Genomic DNA, 18,357 nt, shown 5'->3' on the forward strand with positions numbered 1-18,357 from the left:
AAGAAATTATTACTCGCAAGTATACACATTTAACACTTTATGGTAATTAATCCTATACACCCAGTGTATTTATTTAATGTTGATTTAATGTAAATACTTATTTTAAAATGGTAATGCAGATTAAAACATACCTACACTGCAAATTTTAAAGAGTGAATTTAACTCCCTCAACTGGTGAACACTGCACCAATGTTCAGGTAAAAATATAAAAAAATAAACTCACAAAACAATACACTTTTACAATTTTTAATTGAAACATTGTAAATCTTTTTCCCTGAGAAAAATGTTTTCACATTCAATGCATGTAAAGAACATGTTCTTACAACAATTAAAACATCATAATGTCAAAGCAAATCAGTGAAAATACATATTCTTATTTGGTCCATATGTACACTTAATGTCATGAGGTTTATAACGCTTACATTTATCAGTTTAGACAACAGCATCCCATTCATTAGCATCCAGGCAGAATGCATGTTAATGCTCACTGAACAAAGTCTCTGCTAATGGTGTTTGGACCTCCTTGTAAAGAGTAGTTTTCAGCAAGACGAGATGTGTTTCTCTGCAGCTTTCAGCCAAGCAAGATACCCAACTCCCACTTGCAGCATCACAAAAGTGCTCCTGTAAAATAGGAGAAAAAACAAAAAGGATTATTTCACATCCATTTATCAGGTGAAATGTCAGGGACAAGTATCACTTACAATATAAGAATAGTTAACTCAAAACTGAAACTTCTGTCATCATTTATTTATACTCATGTGGTTTCACACCTGTAGGACCTTCTGTCTTCAGAGGAACACAAAAATAGATATTTTGAATAATCAACAGAAGAAACTGTCATACATGGCATCTGTGGAAAGGCATGAGTACAAGTAAACATTTACTGTTCACTTATGGTTGGACTCCTACCAAAATGAATGCACATAAATGGGACGGAACATAAATGACAATGCAAGCATACCAAAAACTTACATTTGATGCGTTTTTTTACGAAACATTTTTAGAAGGAGATCAGACTCTTTATTATTATTGTTTAATAATCAAAAAAATTAAGCATGACAATCAATAATCTTAAAATATGCAATTGTGGCTTACCCATGTCTCTGGTATGTGTCCTAACAAAGCTCTTCTCATCCCACTTAATGTACTGGTGGCTTCATACTCTTCAAGCACATCATCTCCTTTCGATTTTTCTGTTAAACCAGCATGAACCATCTGTAACAATATTAAAGGAACAGTTAACTTAAAATTGTAATTCCAAACCTATATGATTCACATTTGCTGAACACAAAACACGTTCATGCTGTAAAAAAAGATAATAAAGTGTCTAAAGTAGTTTATGCGACTCATGTGCCATATTCCAAGACTTGTGAGGGCACAAAATCACTTTGAATGACTAACAATTTAACTCACTCAGTGTTTTCCTTGAGAAGACCAACTTCCCCGTCCGCTCCGCATCTCCAGTGAAAGAACATGTCTCTCGCTATTAATCAATATGTGATGTAATAAAACACAAATTTTAAATGAGGTAAAACACTTACTTCTTATTTTTCCCCTGTTAAAAGCGACTTCCGCGGCAATGCATAGCCATTCAAATGCATCTGTGAGAAACGTTTAGGCGCGCACAGCATAACAATATCGTCATAAAGTAATATTATTTTATAAAATACAAAATGTAAATGAGGTTAAACACTTACTTTCGGTGTTTTCCATGATAAAACCAATTTGCCCGTCTTCTCCGCATCATGAGTGAAGAAAAATATCTCTCTGAGAAAAAGTTTGTGTACACATCGCACACATATCGCTATAAATCAATATGATGTTGTGAAATGCATATAACTTAAATGAGATAAAACACTTAACTTTCGGCGTTTCCCTTTTAAAAAGAAACTTGTCCTTGTCTGGTCCGCCTCGCGAGTGGAAGAAATGTCTTTAAAAAAAGTTTAGGCGCACACACCTCATAAATATCGCTATAAAACGATATGATATTACAAAACACATATTGTGAGTAAGATTAAACACTTAATTTCGCTGTTTTCCGTCCTCATATGCTCCGCATCGCGAGTCTAAGAAAATGGCGTATTGACACCGGCCAGAGAGCGCTGTTTACACTAGCTAGTGTTAATCCCCTAAAGTTCAACACCACAACCTTAACACTTTACTCTAAAAGTCCTTAACACTAGGATTTCAACACTGGAGATTTTGCTGTGTGTATATATTATTATTATTATCTTTTTTTTAATAAAAGTGAAAATAAAACACATGTCTGTTTTCTGAATTGGGATATTAGACATATTTTTGCAAACCGGTGCTTTTGAAAATAGAGTGAAACTTTCTGTTTTATTTATCTGTATTATTAGTCATGTTTAGCTCTTTGAGCCTATTGTGTAATTTTAAATATGATGAATGAAAATTGAGTGAATGAGTGTAAACAAGAAGCCATGATGTGTGTGTGTGTGTGTGTGTTGTGTTTGTTTTTCTATGTTTAAATGCTTTCTAGTATCCCAGCTTAACAATTACCTAAATTAAAAAAGTAGTTCTGATTGCTTGTCTTCACCAAGCTTGTCTGAAGATCATGGTGGTTAGAAAGAGACTAAATCACGGGTGAAGGCACATTACATTTAATGATGCTTTGTTGGTCTCTTTCAGGTAAGAGCTGCTTCTCTACCCTGTTTAAGTTTGAGGAGATGCAGGAGATTGTGAAGAACTTCACTGTGGTCCATGTGGACGCTCCGGGACAAGAGGATGGCGCGGCCATTTATCCTGTCGGGTATGTGCTGTTTGTGTATATACAGTATATATATATATATATATATATATATGCATATGTGTGTGTGTGTGTGATCGACTTTGTGAGGGTGTTATAAAAAAGTGCGAAAAATGAAAATGCATTAAATGGCGTTTGACACCTGTCAAAGCATCTTCAATAGGTGTTAGTGCTTTTACCTTATCTGTGTTTGATGCAGATTGTGACTCAGAGACTATTTTTAAGTTTTCACGTGTTCACAGGCCGCTGTGTCTCATGTTGGTTGTGTTAACATTTATAAAATGTTTTTTTGTTTGTTTTTTTGGGGGGGTTTTGTACAGATACCAGTATGCATCTATGGATCAGGTCTCTGAGATGCTCCCCACTGTCCTGCAGTATTTTAAGTGAGTCAAAACAAGTTACTGCATGTTTAAATCTTCATTATCTGCAAACAACACATATACTTGAGGACAGCTCTGATCTTCATATGATTCAGTGCATTACGGCTGATTATTTTCCTCTTGTTTAGTTTCCGCACAATTATCGGTGTTGGAGTCGGAGCCGGCGCTTACATACTGTCCAAGTTCACTGTGAGTTACACATAATTCATGCATGTGTTATATTTGCATGTCATTATTGATAAACAGATTAAAAAAAAAAAAAATTATACTAGTTTTTCTGCTCAAATAATTTCACTACTTTTTTTTTGTATTTTGGAGTTCATTTTGACCCTTTTGCACTGCCGCTTTCTGGCTTATGTTTGGAGTTCATCTTTGAGTTTATTTCAAATGTATTTTCTTTCTCTTGCCAAAGAACAATTTAAGATTTTGTTTGTTTGTTTAACCTGCAGCCATTAATATGTTAAAATACAGGATATGTGACACAAGCAGACACTCAAAGATTGAATGAAGCCCTCTGCTGGCCAAATAAATACATGAATGAATGATGAATGAATGAATGAATGAATGAATGAATGAATGAATGAAAAATTAGTTGCTAGTCATGACCCCTTAAGATGCGTTTAGCAAGAGACTAAACCACGGGTCAAGGCACATTAAATTAAATAATGTTAATATACTGTAATATGACACAAGCAGACACTCAAAGACAGAATGAAGCCCTCTGCTGGCCATAAATAAATAAATAACCCCCACACACACACACACACTGGGGCATTCAATATTATTTCACTTTGCAGACTGTTTAAATATATAGTACAGTAAAACTGAAAAACTCTCAAAATAAACCCCATTAACATCTCATTATGCTTATCACAGTGCTTTAGAATTTTACTTTATTTACGAAGGGACCCTGCATTGCTGCCTCGGATTTTGGCCAACATTGAAGGCTGCATCATTTTGCCTGTGTTTTGAACAGAAAATATGGCTGTGAGTCCTTTAAATTCTTTAAATATTCACTGAACGCTGCTTTACATCCTCTCTTCTCTTCTCGCTCACAGTTGACTAACCCTGAGGCCGTGGAAGGGCTCGTTCTGATCAACGTCGACACAAACGCACGAGGCTGGATGGACTGGGCCGCCCATAAGGTAGGTCTGTCAGCTGCAAATGCAGAGCACAAATTCCGAGTATGGGTCACCATACTTGGCCACACACCACTTCACTTTCCTTTCCCTGTCTGATTAATAACAGGCAATATGTACCCAAAAATGACTCAAACAGCTTGTGTTTCTTCTGCAGCTCTCCAATCTGACGTCTTCCCTCTCAGACCAAATCCTGAGTCACCTCTTCAGTCAGGTGTGTGTTTGTCTCTCTACCTGAGGTAGATTTTTTTTTTTTCTGATAATTATTATTATTTTTTTCTTCTATTTCCAAAACGTGGGGAAAGTTTCTACAGTTTAACATCATTACAAAGAAATGTTTGACTACAGAATGATGTGACTGACCAATCAGAATCAAGTATTTCAGGGAACAGTGTAACCATTTTGTATAATGCCGTCCATTATAAAGATGATGGTGTGTGAACGGTTAAATAATGATTTGTTGTGTGTGTACTTGTTTATTTTCAGGAAGAGATGTCGGCAAACACAGAGCTCATTCAAACTCACAAACAGAGAATCGCTAAAGCGCCAAACCTCATCAACATCGAACTCTTCTGGAAGAGCTACCAGGGGTAAAATCACACGCATACGCCAAGAAAACAGTGATTTAGCAATGTTTTATACACGCATCACTGTATGTTTCTGGCTGTTAAAATGTGAATATTAGAATATTAATTACAAATCAGTTATGCAAGTTTGAATGCTGTGTACTTGCATGCTCAAAAATACACTTCAATTTGCATTAAAAAGTGATCCATCCATAACTATCAATTCCATGCAATTAAGGTGTGATGCAATGTACATGTTATTATCGGCAAGAAAATCCACACACGTGATACAACACAATAAAATAAATGCAATTTGAGCACCTTAATATTCAAACTTTTGTTTTTATTTCTGCCTTACAGTCGCAGAGATCTGAACATCGACAGGAATAACACGTTCAAGTAAGAATGGTGAAAAAGAAAGCCATTCTCTCTTACAGACGTCTCTCTTTTGGCATCTCCTCATGTTTCTGTGTCTTTCAGATGTCCTGTGATGTTAGTGGTCGGTGATCAGGCTCCGTATGAGGAAGCTGCTGTAAGTCAATCAGTCAATCAGTCAAAAAAAAAAAAAACTTTATCCACAGAAACCCACATGATTATTCTAACTGCACGTCTGTTTCTGTCCACTAGGTGGAGTGCAACAGCAAACTAGATCCTACCACGACCTCATTTCTCAAGGTTTGGATTTTGGACAAGCACACAATCAAAAGAAGAGCAAAAATACGCATTACATATTAGTAAAGGGTCATTTAATTTGAATAACTTGTTAATTTAATCATCTTAAAATTGTTTTATTAGAAAATCAGACCAGTTTATGTCACAAAAAGCAAGTGCAGTTTCATATGAACTCTGTGTTTTCATTCAGATGGCTGATGCTGGTGGGATGCCACAGCTGACTCAGGTAAGTCACATCAAATTATTATTTATCAATACAGTTAATTTATTTAAATGAAATATGTGCAGTGTGTAAATTAAATGTGTGTGTCTACAGCCCAGCAAACTGACAGAAGCATTCAAGTACTTCATTCAAGGCATGGGATACAGTAAGTGACCTGACTGTGTTTTATTATTGAAAAATATCATAAAAAAATTATGAAATTGAGGTTTTAATTTACATTTGGTCGGTAAGATTCATTTTGAAAGAAATTAGTACTTTTATTCAGTAAGGATGCATTAAATTGATCAAAACACATTTATAATATTACAAAAGATTTATGTTTCAATTAATGCTGTTGTTTTGAACTTCCTATTTAGCAAAGACTCCTGAAAATAACATGTCCGTTTTCTACAAAAGTAACAAGCTGTCTTCAACATTGATAATAATCCGAAATGTTTTTTGTGCAACAAATCAGCATATTCGAATGATTTCTGAAGGATCATGTCACACTGAAGACTATTAAAACAGCAAACAGTGGTTTTAAATTGTAATCATATTTCACAATATTCTAATTTTACTGTATTTCTGATCAAATAAAGGCAGCCTTGATGAGCGGAAGAGTCTTCTTTCACAAGCATCTTGCCGACCCCAAACTTTTGAACTGTAGTAATAATACAGCAATGTTTTTGCCTCTCATTATCAGTAAACAGAATGTTTAAGCCATTCTCAGACAGCAACATCTGGGCCGACACTGGTTGCTGTCTGGGTTTGGTGTATTTTTAACCAGATTAACTAGAGCAAGTGATAACATTTTGTTGGAAAAGCATAGCTGACAGAAGCATAATTTGTATTTATGCTGTTGATTTAAAAAAAAAAAAAAAAAAAATGGAATTTACATCTTGGAATTTTGGCTTTTTCATGGAATTCTGAATTTGCATCTCACAATTTATTTATTCATTTTTTTTTTTTTTTTTTTTTTTGTATTTAGGCCTGTTTGTTTGTTCCTTGTTTTTCGGCTTCTTCTTCTGTTTGTTCTCTGACGTTTGCCCTGCTTCTCTTCCTCTCTCAGTGGCCTCGTCCTGCATGACGCGTCTGTCGCGCTCGCGCACCACCTCGCTCTCGTCCTCCTACTCCATGGAGGGCTCGCGCTCCCGATCCCGCACGCTGTCCCAGGGCTCGCAGGGCGGACAGCTCCCGCCGAGCCCGTCCCATACCATGGAGGTGTCGTGCTGAGGAGCGCCAGAGAGGGGGAGAGAGATGGACGGATGAAAGGCTTCAGTCTTCTGGGTGACGACGGACGGGTGATGACGACTCTCTCCCTCCCTTCACCGACCCGTCAGGCAGATGATAGAGCCCTTTAACTCTGTGACATGGGCGGGGCCTTTAGTGAGACCCAATTGTAGTGTTAACCAATAGTAATACTTCTAATATGAATATTGATTATTAATATTAATACCGACGAGTGTCACTGAAAAAAATAAATAACGGTGTTTCTCTTAATTACATGTTGAATTTCTAAACAAAAGAATAGAGAAAAGAGTATATAAGCTCATAATGTGTGTCTATCAACTTCTTTGTGAGTATTATTTTTTGGTGTGCTTTTTTTGTTTTTGTATTCTGTATTAATTTTTTCTGTTATACAATCCTGCTGCTGTGAGAGGGGTGCAGTATTGTCGGAGACGGTGGCGAAAGTTTTAGGCCGAAATACTCGTCTCTGTAGATGACAGCCACCTCATGTCTTCCATTTGCCCTTAACGAAAAAGCTATACACATAAAAGCGAGAAAGAAAAATACTGTACTTATATATATATTTTTTTTGTTTGGTTACGGGGTTGGGGCCATTGGGGTCTTTGCCTGTTCTGAAATGCATGCCGAAATTTTCTTGACCACATCAGTCTATAATTTTTACTTTTTTAAAGGATTTTACATTCATTTCTATTTCGGTGAGAGAGTGAATGTGTGGTTTTAAATAGGAAAGAACAACGAGAAAGTCACAGTAATCGTTGTTTTGAAGTCAAGTGACATGAGGTTCACATTTATATCTGTGATGTGATGCATTTTCATAGAAATCGGACATAAACATTGGACAGGGATTAATCTGTGAGGAATTGATTAGATGGTGAAAAGGTATCTGTATGATGGTGGCTAGGAATAAAAGAAATCAATGTCGGAAGCCGAAAAGGAAAGTTGTTTGATGAAAGATTACGAACGCGCACCAACGAATCGCTTATAGTAAGAGCAGAAACAGGAATCAAGAAAGTATAAAGTCGATTTCAAGTTGACCTTCAGGTGAGGGCAAGATTGGTAGAAGAGTCGGACAAGTGCTTCCATCAGTGAGTGTGTCTACATGTACAACAAAATGCTGATAACCAATAGAAATCAGCTAATTTGTAAAACACATCTCTGCAAATCACTAAATAACAAATACAGCAAGAAAATGTCAGTATTTAAGCCTACATGAGACTTTGACATCCTTTTGTCCAGTTATTAAATTAAGAAAATTTGTTCTGCTTGTGTGTCATTAATGTGCCGACAGAACACCCATAAAGACATTTATGCACGGTCTCACGAGAAAGCGTACCCATTATGTTTGCGAATTTGAACGATTTTGATTTGTGCGATTTTTAGAATTCAATTCACCAAGATGTGAATTACTTCTAGACTGTCACGAGAGTATGGTGGGCATTTACATGATCAGGTGTTTGGCTTTCAGAGGCTTTTCCCTGTAAAAGGCCGCCGTTTAAGGTATTATTAACCATAACTGGTGCAAAATCACACATGTAAACACTTATTCATAAGTCCAGTTATAAAGAAATCACCTCAACTACTAGTTTGAGAAATAAAATACCTGCAGGATGAATAATAAGGGTGTTTATTCTAGCAAATGCTGACTTGTAAACAGTAATTCATCTACAGTGCACTCAATAAACGAGTTGGCAACTTCGTATTAATTCGTATGATATGATTCGTATAGAAATAAGCATACAAGTCCGTCTCTAAACTGCCTCTAAAGTTGGCAGATCGTAAAAATCTACACAAATTAGCCACCAATTTGCCAAAACATAAAATACTGATGAACTGACATGTAGAGGCTACCTTAGATTTGTGGACACGTATTTTTTGGAGTACAATAGCATTGTAGGTTACAGAATAAATATGGTAACCACCTAGTACTGTAGTATATGCCATCACTGTACCATGGTAAGGCCACATACTTTGTTGTGACTAACTAGTCTGTTAGTAGAAGTGTTTGGTTGGAAACATTGAGGTGGACTCATGGTGATGGTGACGTAACATGGAGAGTTAACGTAACTTGAGAGCTTTAGCTCTGGTTTGAAGTGTACGTAAAGCCATGGTGTGATCTAATGCTGAACCATAGTGACTTGTACACAGAGTAAAACAGTACGTATGGACATGCCTGAGCGTGTGGTGCTTTAACTTTAAAACACAATATAAGGGAATACGTGCGAGTTTGTTCAGAAGAATGACGCTTCAAAGCGCTTGTGTCAAATTCACTTTGCTGAATAACCAGCCCCTTCACTGCCAACAGGGTTTAGCCATGTTATTAACTCAGTAGCTCCAAGAGCTCTTCCAATCAGCAAGCCACTGAGATTAGCAGGTTAGCGTAGCTGCAATGTTTAAACTTTAAACATATAGAAGATTCGTTAGATAGAGAATACTGAAATCACTGCGTTTTTGCAATATTTTTTTACATGATTGCTAACACTTGCCGATAACAACATAGACCAACACCTCACAACTGCACAATCACTTTCAGCAAAACACTGCCCTGAAAACGACAATAAATCGGAATAGGCTAATCAACGTTAATTGGAGAGTTCGTCGAGATTCTCAAATCACACTTATTTTTATTTTTTATTTTTGAGACGTTTTCTATCGTTCATGACAGAACGTTGGCTTTAATGGGTTGTGTAAGTGGGAAACATGGTATTTATCTTCTTTCTTTTTAATGGAAAGTTTATGTTGAGGTGATTGTTGGAATATTGCTAATTGCGTTCAGCGTAAAGACTGCATCCCAGATTCAAAGGAGCCTTTACCAAAAATACAAATAGATGGAATCTGAAAATTTTACCAAATACATAGAGAAATAACCATATTAATGTGAGAATAATGACACAATAAAATAAAAATAATAAATATGGGGAAAGGAATGGATCAGGTCGTGGCATGTGTAGGGACGGTGTGAATGTAAATGTATGTCCATTTTTTTTCTCCTTTTTTTTTATTTCTTTTTTTTTTAAACTCTCCTCAATGATAAAATCCTTTTATTTTCTGTGAAGTAGATTTGCGTCTCAATGTCCTCATGGGTTAGACATCAGTGTGCTAGTTATTGTGTAACTTTTTTAGCTTTAGCACTAAAAAAAGGAAATAATGTAATTAACAAAAAAAATAATAATAAAAAAATGTTATGAATAACAGAATGCAATCAAAATTAATTGTGTGGCTAATTTCTCTGTGTAATACTATGAACAACTGGAAAAAAAAAGTAATTAAAGGGATCAAAATCACACTGTTATTTGAGTCTTATTTTCATATGCACTTTTTGGTCATGTAAAATATTTGTATGTGGTCCTGTGACAATCTAATTTTAATAGGTCACTTAATTTTAATTGAGGATTCTTAAAATGTGACTAAATACATGAAATATCTGCACTTTAAAAAATGCGTTTGCCACGCATGTATAGTGAATGTTTTATTTTTTTTATTTTTTTTTATATGTAAGTTTTATATTTTAAAGCTCTGATATTTCTGAAGATCTTTTTGAGTTCCAGTTCATTTCATTTCACTTTTGCATAATGCATGTGTTATTATATATTGTCGAGGTATCAATGTGTCCTACGACGTGATGGAAAAAATAAAATAAAATAAATAAATAAAATAAAATAACCTCTAACATTGAAAATAAACCTCTCTCATGCCATTTGTAACTCTAAGATAATTTTATTTTTTTTGTATATGTTAAGTCTTCTTTTTTTCTTTCTTGTACATTTTTGCTGTCACACCATAGGACACAGTCCAATTTTAATTTGTCAACTACCCATATGTGCTGAATATCTAAGAGAGTGTTCATTGTAGACCATAAAGCAATAAAAAAGTGTTTTCTAACCGATTATTAAAATATTTGCATATATATTTGGCAGTTAATATTTAGAATCACTTTTGCATTGTTTTTGTTTTTTGTCATTATCAAAAATTTGTGTTCAAATTTTCTGAAATGTTAAGGTGTATTTATGGTATTTTTCTTCAACTCAGTTTTTCACGATTTTATTCACAATTTGTCTTCACTTCAGTTCATATTAAATGCTCATAACATAGCAAAAGTGTTTCATATTAACCACATTTCTCTCTTTGAAATTATTAGATGTCAATGCTGATTTTACTCAGTTTGAGTTTTCACAAACCTAGTAATCCCTATTTAACAGTCTGGGGTCAGATGACAACAAAATGTTATTTGGTAGATTGTGAGACACTCCTGCAATAGTTTTATTTCCTATATATAGAAAACTGGAGCATGGTTACTCGTGTGTCTGATGTGGTCAGTGTTGATACACAGCTCTGTTTGTTGCTAGAGGGCTGAAATCACCTCTGACAGAAGAACAATAAGTGGAAGCGCTGAAACACAATCCCGTTCTTCATCGAAACATACAATTACCCAGCAGGTCAGAAAGAGGTTTCCACAGAGATTCGAGATCTGACTGCTAACACAAACACATATAAACCTCACCGACCGACCGACTGATGTGACAACGACACAGAGAGCAGGTATGTCAACCTTCACTAATATTACAAGTAGTTTAATCTGATTGAAAGAGTCTATAAAGACTAGTTTAAACAGGCAACTCATTTACATTATTTGCTGTTATTTTATCTTGCTTTTTATATATATTAATAATTGATTTGCTAGATTAATATATTTTATAGTTTATATTTATAACTTTTATAACCTACTATATATATACATATATATATATATATATATATATATATATATCAGAAGCAGAAGCAGTTTCCCTGTGGATGATTAACACTGACATTATTTTCTAGAGCTGTTTAATCAGAAGAAAGAAGACATCAAAAGCACCACGGTAATTAATATTTTGAAAAAATATAAATAATATTTTTACTACAGCAAACTCAAGGGTGCCAATTTGTTATGATGAGTAATAGGCATACATGCTTTATACACACACATATATATATATATATATATATATATATATCACAGCAGTAATCACCTAAACTGTGTGAGTAACTGCATAATAACTGCATAATTGTACTTTTATTGTACGTTTTATCATGCGTAAATCTTATTTTTACGTAATAAGATTTAACGTAAGATTTTAAGATTTTACGTAAGAGTGGTGCGGTCTTTTGTAAGAATGTGCCAGGTTTCCAGTTATTTTAACTGTACAAAACAGTCTGTTATGCTGCTTAATGTTGCAAACTGTTATTTATTATCAAATTATTTTCATTAATTATAAACACCCTGGTTAGTAGCACAAGTAGTTTATCCCTTTACTGCACTTTTAATCGGCTAATAAATCGGATGTCACATTTACAGAAAATAACTTACTTCCGACTTGGTGGAGAGGTGGATAGTTTTACCAAGTTTGATTACTATGAGATCTATTACTATCATCTATCAAATCAAACCTTTTTCTGTTCAGTGCGGTTCAACAAATGTTTATTTCCCAAAGGAAGATGAAGCATTTGAGTCTCTTTGCTGTAACTGCTCTCCTGCTCTTCAATGGATGTTACTGCACTTCCACAACAGCACTATCTTCGGTGTCTCCAGAATCTCCAGCATCTCCAGAACCTCCAGCACCTCCAGCATCTCCAGCACCTCCAGCATCTCCAGCACCTCCAGCACCTCCAGCATCTCCAGCACCTCCAGCATCTCCAGCACCTCCAGCACCTCTAGCATCTCCAGCACCTCCAGCACCTCCAGCACCTCCAGCATCTCCAGCACCTCCAGCATCTCCAGCACCTCCAGCACCTCCAGCACCTCCAGCACCTCCAGCACCTCTAGCATCTCCAGCACCTCCAGCACCTCCAGCAACTCCAGCACCTCCAGCACCTCCAGCACCTCCAGCATCTCCAGCACCTCCAGCACCTCCAGCATCTCCAGCACCTCCAGCACCTCCAGCACCTCCAGCATCTCCAGCACCTCCAGCACCTCCAGCACCTCCAGCATCTCCAGCACCTCCAGCACCTCCAGCATCTCCAGCACCTCCAGCACCTCCAGCACCTCCAGCACCTCCAGCAACTCCAGCACCTCCAGCACCTCCAGCACCTCCAGCATCTCCAGCACCTCCAGCACCTCCAGCACCTCCAGCATCTCCAGCACCTCCAGCACCTCCAGCACCTCCAGCATCTCCAGCACCTCCAGCACCTCCAGCACCTCCAGCACCTCCAGCACCTCCAGCACCTCCAGCATCTACAATGCCTGCCAATCCAGCCGCAAGCACAACCACCTCAGCGGCCGGAGCAGCAGCTTCAACAGCGCCCACGATGACCACGGCTTCAACTACAAGTGCAGCAAGAGCTACAGCTTCGTTTCCGGTCTATCAGCTTCTCTGTGCAGGTAAGCATGTATCTTATTAAAGATCAGCTCATTCCATTTAGGCTATTGTAGAAAAATAGTAGGCTGTGTGAATTTAAATTAGCAGATGTGATTATTTTCTGTGAGTCATTTTGTTTTACTTAAAGGGATAGTTTACCCCAAATTGAAAATTGTGTCATCATTTACTCACCCTCATGTCGTTCCCATGTAAGCTTCTTTCTTATGTTGAACATAAAAAAATATATTTTGAAGAATGCTGGTAATCAAACAGTAGATGGTCCCTATTGACTTTCATAGTAGGGAGAACAGGGTGAGTTGAGACAGTTTTTACTTACTTATATGGGACAGTTCAACTAGACGGTTCAACTTAAAAATGTACATACATTTCAGGATGTGGTGCATCCTCGGGAATAATCACTTTGGATCTAAAATCACTTAAAAAAAATAATAAAAGTTGTCTCTTGGCTCAACTTGCCCCCAGTGAGCCTAGGGAGATAAACTGTGCCACTGATTATGCTGAAGTAAAACCTCATGCTATATCAAAGGAAAATAAATTCAATGAAAGCGGTTCTTAAAATCTACGTGTGAGCCTTGTTATGGACTGACCATCCATCCAGGGTTTTTGTCCACCTGTGGCTCAAGATGCCAGGTCAGGATCAAGCTCCACGCAACCCTAATAAGGACAAAGAGGTTTGGATAATAGAATGAATGGATGGTTGACTTCTTAAAAGTTTCATTAAAATATAGAGTTTCCAACTTTGAAGGCATTTTGATTATTTAAATTTCAGAACAAGATAAAGTTCAAACTGAATAAAAAAATAAAAACGGACTGCAATTAACCTTACAGAACTGGTTTAATACTCAACGTCCCACTTATAAATGTTGCAGGGAAGTACAATTTCATAAAAACTTAAATGGCCAATTTTCATAAACAAGGACTGTTTAAAATTTTCAGAACACAATCAAATTCAAAACAAAGAACAAAATCAAGAGTGTTTGGTCTAAAATTAATTAAATAAAATGTACAATTACAGTAAAATAATACTTTATAATAAGTAGCAGTGAGCCACTAGCTTAACTTACCCCAGGACTTTTGGCTCATATTTAAAAAGAAATATGCTAACATCAGCTAATATCATGCTAAGGGTATACCCTGATATTATAATTTCCTAAAGCCCAACAAATGTGTGATACTTTTTTTCAAATTTGTCTGTTGTTCAGACACAAGGAACATGAGTCCTTGAACATATATAAAAAAAAAATCACTTTCAACACAAATGAACGAACTGTGTTTTTTAACATAAATGTAGATACCAGTTATTTGATGGGCCTCTCTCTGAGTAAAATGGATAACTCTTCATATATCTGTGGTCATATCACCGATTTTGTTTAAGGTTGCCTGGAAACAAGGGTTGGCTCAACTTCCCCGTAGGCTCAAATCAGAAAGAACTTACACATGTTTGTAATGACTTTTTGGGAGTACTATACCTTTAAACCACTCTTTTACTCTTTTAATATATATATACCTGTGTGTGTGTGTGTGTCGGAAAAAAGAATAATGAATTATGCTTCTGTGCAGGTGTTCTTACCTGGGCGCTGTTACTCATTCAGTGGAGAAATTAGCTGAAATGTGGAGAGTGGAAGATCACACAGTCCAGCAGATGACTTTTAAATATGAATTATTTTTCTAATGTTCACAAATTATTGTTTTTAGACTTTGCATCATGTTAATAAATGTTCTTCAATATTGCTTTGTGAAGTATTATCATATACATCACTATCGCACCACTGATATACCCTTCTTATCTTATTTGAATAACAAGGTGAATTTACTTTAAATTTCAACATATTTTGATATACAAGTTAATAGTATAAGTTCCATACATATTTAAAGTGTCATGTAAAACATTACATTAACAGAAAAGATAAAAATGTTTTGTACTTTAGTAGCTGAATAATTCAACAACCAATGACCAGGAATTATCCGAAAGGTAAATGTAGACCTATTCTATGACAGGCATATGAATGTTGCAATGTATACATATTTAATTGACTGTATTTTTCATTGAAGATATGTCATAATATCAACACTATGAATTAATAAATTACCTAACTCAGTTAGCCTATAGATTATGAAATGTACATCTAACTCATGAATTATTGCATGATAACCCCATGATTTATTGAGGAGAAGAGAGGAGAAGTGACATACGGTGGCCAGTATTTAAGATTTGATGGATGTAGTAGCCTACTGATAAAGTCTCTGGTTGAACTTGTGATTTACAGTCCATTTGGTTGTTTATAAATTAATGCAAATACAGTATCAAAAACATCATAAAGAGAGACACGTCATCTTCATCAAGAACCCACAATGGCAAAAGAGTTTCTTCCTCTTTTCTCCAAAAAAAAAAAAAAATCACTAAGTAACCAGTATCTGTCAGGTGGTCACAGAGAAAGATATTACTCAGGAAACCGAATAAACATACCTTGACATTGATGGGGACAGGACAAAGGAACTGTTTGAAACTTGAGTTACAACAGAACCAGATAAAATGTGTACCAGAACCGAGAAACACAAGCATGCATGGCAAGTTGAAAAAGTATGACACACCAATAACATTAAAGCAGCTATTTAGTTGTGAAATTTAAAATGCAAATTGTTTACATGTACACACTTTTCTGATGGGTGCATATTCTAATGAAGCCATTATTCAGCAGAAATTCTAGATTAATTACTACACTGACGGACAAAGACACCAATATTGTAAGGTTCTTTATTTGTCACATACATAATATACATGTGATGCAATGTAGTGAAATGGTTTTCCTGTAGTTTCTCATCCCACGAAGCAACAATACTAACAACAAGCTAAAAGCAAATAAACCAATAATACAAACATGAATACAGAGTAAAATGATCTGTGTCTGTATATAACGTCATTCAATAGTCTGATTGCCTGAGGATAAAAACTCCTTCTCAGTCTATCTGTGTTGGTCCTCATTATTTGGTAACGCTTCCCTGATGGAAGCAATGACAGTAAACTGTGTCTAGGATGATGAAATTCTCTAATAATTAGGGGAGAGTGCGGCACAAAGTAACACTTTTTGTCTTTCTCAAATTGTGTAAATCTACTTCATGTTCAGAGTATAATTTTTTTTATCCACAGTAATTTCACACTTGTCTAGTACAAATATGTCGCTTTGTTTCATAAATACAGTGTATACGTACCCTCAAAAATTGGAAGTGAAATGTGACAACATGCCCCGTAGGTGGTGTACATTGTAACAGCTGAGGGGCACGTTGTAACATGACCATATGACACCCTAAAATTTTATCTGATCTTATGAAAAAAATATACAAGACAAACTAAAATATTTTGTCAATAAAATAAAATAATTATTTATTTTAAATAAAATAATGGCATTTGTTAATAATTAAAAGTAATCTGATTTTTGAGTTTGACAATGAACATATTGCAACCATGCCTGGGACGGCCCAAATAAACGAGCCAAAATGCTTTACATGTCTTGAAATAATCATTTCTGAGCATTAACCAATGATTGTCAGTCTTTATTCACCTGTTTCTTGTCGTTTCTCATTAAAATGTATTAAAGTAAATAGTGCGAATTACATCACTAATGTCATAGAATAACACGGCAGGGCAGATTGTAACACAGTGTTACAACTTACCCCATCTGTGCAACTTTAATTTAAAACCGGTTAGTGTCTTCTGCTAGTTATCGAGGCATTAAAAAAACTATCTAAACTGATAAATAACAGATTGGAGATTAAAATAATAGCAGATTTGTCTCATTTTAAATTAGTAATAAAAACTGAGATGAAAAATTAACTTAAGCCAGAAATTAATTGGGCTCCAATTAAAACAGTATTATAATCTGTTACAGTCCCTTCATCTTCTTTTGGCTTTCCGCAAAAGTGTGCTTCACACAAATAAAGATAAAGAGAGATGGCCAAAAACAGAAATGAGGAAGTAAAATATGAAAATTTATTTTAGAGAAATACACAAATGATGTAATGCTGAATGACAGAAAATATAGAATAATCGCAGACAGAAATATAAGACACAGGGCAGAAATATACTGCCTCTGAATAAGAATATTTATGGTTTCTAGTTTCATTCAATTTGATACTGTTATGAAAAGCACACACAGCTTTCACAGCTCTCTGCTCCGTATCTGAATGTGTTCAGCGTCAGTATCACTTTATAAATGAGGAGAAGAACTGGACTGAAGCTGAGTGATACTGACACACATCTGGTCACCGTTGACAAAATGAACAGCATGAACGAGCAGAACAAGTATGCTGCATGTGTCTGGATTAGGCTGCAGAGGGCAAGTTGTGATGAATGGCTGTGGTCTTCAGGTGAACTTGCGTTCTGTCTGAACTGGGCTACTGGACAACCAGATGACAACTGATAAATGTGCTTTTATGAGAAATGGACAATGGCATGATGGGCGATGTAGTGACCACTGGTCTTTAATTGCTACAATGGTAAGTGTAAACATTTAAAGGGGTCATGACATGGGAAATCAAATTTGCTTTGGTTTTTTGACATATGTGAGGTCTTTGTGCCTTCAGTATATCCTGCAAGTTCCAAAATAACCTCCTTATTATAGACAAGGCATTTATTTATCCAAGCTCTAAACACGACTCATTTTTATATTGTGGGAATAGTTATACATCATCACACCATAGGTCCCGCCCACTGGCGTTCAGTCGCTTAATGGCTGATGCTTCATTCACACTACCAGCAACATGCAGCGACAAAGCAACTAAATCCCATTTATGTCAATAGAAAGCTGGCTATTTCCGGCGACACGAGTGACAGTGACCGTTGGCGTCTGAATGTAGTTGAAATATGCAAAATCACTTTTTGCAAAAGAAGACCGACTTTTGGGAGAAACAACCAATATGAGTAAAGTCAGTGGAGCGGACGTGGTCTGTCACTACATTATGTAGTGGAGCATCAAAACAGTGTTTCCCATACAGTACATTGACTAATTTGTGTATTTGTGTACAGTATC

At 36.0% G+C, this 18,357-nt stretch overlaps 2 protein-coding genes and 1 long non-coding RNA gene across 4 annotated transcripts in view; 2 read left to right on the top strand and 1 right to left on the bottom strand.

Moving 5' to 3' along the window:
• Nucleotides 1-10,255, top strand: part of ndrg2 (NDRG family member 2) — a 44,949-nt gene extending 34,694 nt beyond the window's left edge. For both annotated transcript variants that reach the window (XM_058781577.1, XM_058781576.1), the window contains 12 exons: nucleotides 2,650-2,770; nucleotides 3,088-3,150; nucleotides 3,276-3,336; nucleotides 4,206-4,292; nucleotides 4,444-4,500; nucleotides 4,773-4,876; nucleotides 5,213-5,251; nucleotides 5,333-5,384; nucleotides 5,480-5,527; nucleotides 5,715-5,750; nucleotides 5,841-5,892; nucleotides 6,796-10,255. In XM_058781577.1, coding sequence (XP_058637560.1) covers nucleotides 2,650-2,770; nucleotides 3,088-3,150; nucleotides 3,276-3,336; nucleotides 4,206-4,292; nucleotides 4,444-4,500; nucleotides 4,773-4,876; nucleotides 5,213-5,251; nucleotides 5,333-5,384; nucleotides 5,480-5,527; nucleotides 5,715-5,750; nucleotides 5,841-5,892; nucleotides 6,796-6,959 — 884 coding nt within the window. In that variant the 3' untranslated portion in view covers nucleotides 6,960-10,255. The remainder of the gene's footprint in view (nucleotides 1-2,649; nucleotides 2,771-3,087; nucleotides 3,151-3,275; nucleotides 3,337-4,205; nucleotides 4,293-4,443; nucleotides 4,501-4,772; nucleotides 4,877-5,212; nucleotides 5,252-5,332; nucleotides 5,385-5,479; nucleotides 5,528-5,714; nucleotides 5,751-5,840; nucleotides 5,893-6,795) is intronic.
• On the bottom strand, nucleotides 233-1,456 carry LOC131543792 (uncharacterized). Its single transcript, XR_009271983.1, has 3 exons — nucleotides 1,414-1,456; nucleotides 1,096-1,215; nucleotides 233-621 (listed from the first exon to the last, which is right to left on the bottom strand). It is a non-coding gene; the product is annotated as an uncharacterized LOC131543792 (long non-coding RNA).
• Nucleotides 10,256-12,428: 2,173 nt separating the features above from the next.
• On the top strand, nucleotides 12,429-13,336 carry LOC131543896 (uncharacterized protein DDB_G0271670). Its single transcript, XM_058781702.1, has 2 exons — nucleotides 12,429-12,535; nucleotides 12,625-13,336. Exons 1-2 carry the CDS (start codon nucleotides 12,429-12,431, stop codon nucleotides 13,334-13,336), a joined length of 819 nt encoding a protein of 272 aa, XP_058637685.1.
• Nucleotides 13,337-18,357: the final 5,021 nt, after the last annotated feature.

Source organism: Onychostoma macrolepis, chromosome 07 (assembly GCF_012432095.1).
Source record: "Onychostoma macrolepis isolate SWU-2019 chromosome 07, ASM1243209v1, whole genome shotgun sequence".
Taxonomy (NCBI): Eukaryota; Metazoa; Chordata; class Actinopteri; order Cypriniformes; family Cyprinidae; genus Onychostoma; species Onychostoma macrolepis.

Bases quoted from the DNA above. Each gene is read 5' to 3' on its own strand.
- LOC131543896 (XM_058781702.1), top strand. From the start codon at position 12,429: ATGTTTATTTCCCAAAGGAAGATGAAGCATTTGAGTCTCTTTGCTGTA. The intron at 12,536-12,624 runs GTCTCCAGAATC...CAGCACCTCCAG, and splicing joins ACAACAGCACTATCTTCGGT to CATCTCCAGCACCTCCAGCA.